The sequence below is a fragment of the Lolium perenne genome, chromosome 7, assembly GCF_019359855.2.
Source record: "Lolium perenne isolate Kyuss_39 chromosome 7, Kyuss_2.0, whole genome shotgun sequence".
NCBI classification, from domain to species: Eukaryota; Viridiplantae; Streptophyta; class Magnoliopsida; order Poales; family Poaceae; genus Lolium; species Lolium perenne.
The window spans coordinates 60,421,517-60,426,308 of record NC_067250.2 but is presented as its reverse complement, the minus strand read 5'-3'; the positions used below and the strand labels follow the sequence as shown (position 1 = coordinate 60,426,308).

Genomic DNA, 4,792 nt, shown 5'->3' with positions numbered 1-4,792 from the left:
AATCCTATAAGATTTAAAATTTCTTTAATTTGCGTTTGAATAGCAAGAAAAACAAAACAAAAAAGTACCGTAACATAAGGTGCTTTGAGTGGACTGAATTAAGTTTTTGTCCAAAACATAGTGCAATGCAATCCTGTAAAAGAAAATCTATGCATTCCCAATAATTTCGATCCTACAAATAAAAAAAAGTTCCTAAGAATAAAAATCTTATTACAAAATTTCTTTAACATTTCTTTGGATCAAACTAGCCCTAATTAAGTTACAATTCGCCTTTGTTGTTTCGAGACCAGTGTGGCCATGGTCATCTAGAAAAGGTAGTTCAGCGATTTGCCCTGTACGACCCGCTCGTGCAGGATTTTCGCCTTTGGAGACAGATTGGTTTCCTTCAACGGTACTCGATCTGATTCTTGTACTGTTGGCTTTGGTAACTGTGTCGATTAGCACACTGATTTAATACATTGCCTGGTAGGACGCGTGGTCTGCTTTTCTTTCCGCTGACAAGTTAGAGCCAAAGCTAAACCATGTCATCGGCAGCTGATACTCGTTCTACGACGTCACCTCTGCACATCGGGCAGGTCGTTTTGCTCTTCAGCCACTCGTCGATGCAGTTCCGGTGGAACAAGTGCCGGCAGTCGGACACCTCGCTGCAATTCTCCCCGTGCTCCAACACCTCCCGGCAGATCGCGCACACACCAGCTTCCTCCGACGCCCTCGTGCCTTCCGTGGAGTACCGGAAGTACCTCAGCTTCACGACCACCGGCGCAGCAGGCGTCATGAGCTCCACTGGCGCCGGTACCGCCGGTGCCGCCGGCCTCCGCTGCCCCGGTGCGTACTCCGGCAATAGCTCCGCCACCGCCTCCCCGCAGCAGATCGCCGCAGGGAGCATGATTAATAACACCAGAAATGAACCCCCGAACAAGACGAGCCCGATTACGTACATGAACGTCGGCATCCTTGGGACGCGAACGCGCTAGCTATGAACAATTACTCAATGAGATGTGAAGATTCTTTTTTCTTTTCGATGTCAGCAACAGCCGGTATAAGTAATAATCCGCTGTCTCGTAGACCAAGTCGGACATGGTTGCTACCAATACGTTGTCTCGTATAAGACCTTAACGGGAACGGGATGTGCTTCACAAAGCCGACGCGGACGTACAGCTCGGAGTCAGATAGTTCAGGATTAGAACCAAAGAAGCATCATGTTAAAGTATGTTACGGATGAGAGTAAGAACAGTAGTGTAATAGTGTAGCACTGTAGCCAGCACCAGTGCCGAAGCCAGATTTTTTATATTGGGTATTCAAAGTCAAAAAAAATCCAACACAACCATATGATATATGTAGATTCGCAATAACAACAGAAAAATGCAAATTGTTCATAGTAGTGACAATGTCTCATATAATTAAATTACATCGAAAGAACATAGGAAAAAGTTATCATTTAACTCTTCGGTCTCCCTTTGAGATCAAGCGTCATCATTTTTCATACCTAAAAGTTGTATTTTAATTAATTATTAAGGAGAACCTCAATTTGTATTTTAACTGATTATTAAGGAGAATCTCAATTGGAGAAAATTAAAACAGAATTATAGCTGAAGCACTTCTTACCATTAGTGACCTTATCTCAATACTTGCGAATTCATGGACTGTGTAATGTGGTGATGAACTGCTGCTACATGCTAGTAACTTAGAGCAAAAATGCAGACACATGCCGGAGCTCCTGCCTAACCCCATGTTGTTGCGGCGATATGGATCAGTCGGCGGCGCGCGAGGATTCGGGGGCGGGTGGTGCGGCGGAGGGGCAGGGGAAGCAACATAGAGGGGATAGGGTTCAGACCCACATTGGCCGCTCCGACGGTGATATATAGTGGCCGATACGGGTTGAAAGCGGTGTCCTTCAAATTATACATGGGCCAGACCTCGAATGGGTTGAAATGGAAGCTTCTCTAGATTTGATAATAGTTTGGTGAAAAAAGACAGAGAGAAAGGAAAAAAGGTGCTCTTAAAAAGAGATATGCCAATTTGGGCTTCTCAAGGATCTCGTTGTAATTTTCTTTTTTCTTGAGCTGCTTTGTACTGTTCGGTGTTTCTTTTAATGTCAGTGTCCTATTCGCAAAAAAAAAAGAGAGACAGAACCCAACTCCTGCTCACGTGCTACCAAACGCAGTCTCGTCCTGTCCCACGCGGTTCCCTTTCTACCAGCCCCACGCGACGCGGCCCCACACGACGTGGTCCTACACGTCGAAACGGTCAACTAAACGAGAATCCTACCGTCTAAGCTTCTTCTGCGGGTTTTAGACAAGGGAAAAACTGAGGAAGAACTGGAAAAAAACTAAGAAACCGAGGGTACGAAAATAAAAAGACCACTATATTAACTAGTCGTATCCGTCGGCTCGTAGACCGAGTCGGAGATGGATGCTGAACTGATAATGCGTTGTCTGGCGCAAGATCTTAACGGGAACAGCTCGGAATCGGACACGTTAAAACCTAGGAAGCATCATGATTCATGTATGGGTTTCTTGTGGAAACAATCTGCGCTCTGCTTGATTAATTTAACTTAATTCGCCGAGTGTCCGAGTACATTCAGGTTAACTTGGTACAGTACAGTAATGGAGATGAAGGAAAACACGAAAATGGGCCGAGATTGGTGGCACATGCACGGCAGTTCGATCGGGCTGTCGCTCAAGCCCGGGGAGGTGGCGCGGCGAGGGGTGACCCGACGACATCGTGAGGTCGGGCAGCCGGCGCGGCGCGGGGCGCTGAGGTGGTATTGCTGCCACGCACGGCAGGCCGGGATGCCGGCGCGGCGCGGGGCGCTGAGGTGGTGTTGCTGCCGCGCACGGCAGGCCGGGATGCCGGCGCGCGCGGCAAGGGGCGGGGCGGTGATCGCACGACTTTGGGCGCGGCGGTTGCGTTGCCCTGCGGCTCCTGCGCGTCGCCGGAGCTGACCATGTCGGCGTAGAGGTGGGCTGCGATGACCTGGTTGGCGGCGTCGGAGGTGTGGTAGGCGTCCCAGAACACGAACTCCTTGCGGTCCTCGCACACGCTCGCCGTCGGCAGGCACAGGCCCCCCACCGACGTGTCCACGTCGCAGCAAGACGTGTGCGACGTCGTAAACCCTGCGGCCAGAATCATCCGTCACGTTCAGCATGTACTTAGGAGAGGTTCTTGGGGAGTTCGTTTCGATCGTTACCGTATTTCTGGGGGTGCTCAATGAGCTCCATGACGACGCCGTAGCAGTCGGCGAGGGACATCCGCGCGCCGGGGAGCTTGGCGTTGAGGCCGGCGAGCAGGTCCTTGGCCGCGGCGTTGAACCTGACGGCGTACCCGTTCACCTCCTCCAGGCACTCGCCGGTCTCGGACAGGACGCGCTGCGACGGGATGCACCCGAGCGGGGCGAGCCCCGTGAACCACACCTTGCGCGCCCCGAGATGGTAGAGCCTCTGCAACAACAAAGTAATTTGGCCATTGCTAGTGTTAGTAATTCTGAAGGACACTGCGCCGACACGTTCTGTCTTCGTTTGGCTGATCGGTCGATCGATCCGTGGTGCGTACCGTGAGCTGCTGGGCTATGGTGTCCATGAGGTAGGCGACGAACTCGTCGTGGGTGTACACGATGCCGTCCGCCATGAACGGGCGCAGGAAGTTGTTCACGTAGTCGTTGCTCCCTACACAAAGCAGTGCATGACCGTCGTGTGAAAACCCCAAACTTGCACGTTTCGTGCAACTGCTGATATTGATCAGCTGGAGAGAAAAAAATCTTGTAACTGTACCAAGTCCGATTTGGAAGATTGCGCCATTGACCACCTCCTCGGCGGCCTTCTTGCCGATCTTGCTGATCATCTTGTTCTTGGTCTGCTCGAAGTAGGATATCTGGTTGTCGAACGACAGGTACTCAACCTGCAAGATCGCCGAGAGCCCACATATCGTCAGGCTTCTGGCTGGCAAATAAACCAGATTCACTCGCGAAGTAGCAAACTAGCGTTCGTTACAAAGTAAATGCCGGTCTCGTTGAGAAGTCCTGCGCCGCCGGACGCGAAGTTGACGCCGCCGAGCACCTCGTCGTCGGTCATATACAGGGAGAGGAACGGCGGTGGCGGTGGCACGCCGAATTTAGCAGCTGCAAACACGCATAGATAGCCGCGAAACACATGTCACATCTTGCCACTCGTGATTGGCGTAGCAAAGAATTGGCAGCAATGCTGATCATGTCCGTGCGCGACTTACCCATGATGTCGCCGATGGTCCTGCCATTGGTGAACCTCCCGGTGGGGTATCCACCTTCGTAGTCGATCCCGTACCAGGGGTAGTCGCACTTGGCGATGGACAGGAGGAGGTAGTTGTTGTTTCCCACGTCTGACATCGAATCGCCGAAAATGTAGATCACCGGTCCCTTCGCTGTCGTCGCCGTGGTGGCCAGAGCCACGTTGGTGATGGTCGCAAGCAGGAGCATGGCAATGGCCACGGCCGTGGCGCCCAGAGCTGCCATTGCTGCTCCTTCTGTTTTTCTCTCCGTTGGAATGCTCTTGTGCTTGTATTGTGCAGGTAATTGGTGGTGACTGGTGATTGCATAGAGTGCATCAGCTGGCGTTGGTCTTTATAGCACACACGGTGGTAGTGTAGTAGCGACACTGCACGTCAGGGGACAATGCCATCTACCGTAAGTTTGGTCCTTCTAGTAGCGAGAAATTTTTGTGTCCCCGATTGGGTGTAGTGATTGAATTGCAACAGCTAATCGTGTGAGAAAAGGCTTGGACGTTTAAACAGTGGGAGGGATTAGTTGACATTTTTTGTA

At 51.3% G+C, this 4,792-nt stretch overlaps 1 protein-coding gene across 1 annotated transcript; it reads right to left on the bottom strand.

The window, feature by feature from the left end:
- Window positions 1-2,506: 2,506 nt before the first annotated feature.
- LOC127317343 (GDSL esterase/lipase At5g37690-like) lies at window positions 2,507-4,571 on the bottom strand. The gene is made up of 6 exons (XM_051347898.2): window positions 4,225-4,571; window positions 3,990-4,117; window positions 3,771-3,897; window positions 3,553-3,665; window positions 3,191-3,440; window positions 2,507-3,116 (listed from the first exon to the last, which is right to left on the bottom strand). The coding sequence occupies exons 1-6, from the start codon at window positions 4,484-4,486 to the stop codon at window positions 2,680-2,682; spliced, it is 1,317 nt and encodes a 438-aa protein (XP_051203858.1). The 5' UTR covers window positions 4,487-4,571; the 3' UTR covers window positions 2,507-2,679.
- Window positions 4,572-4,792: the final 221 nt, after the last annotated feature.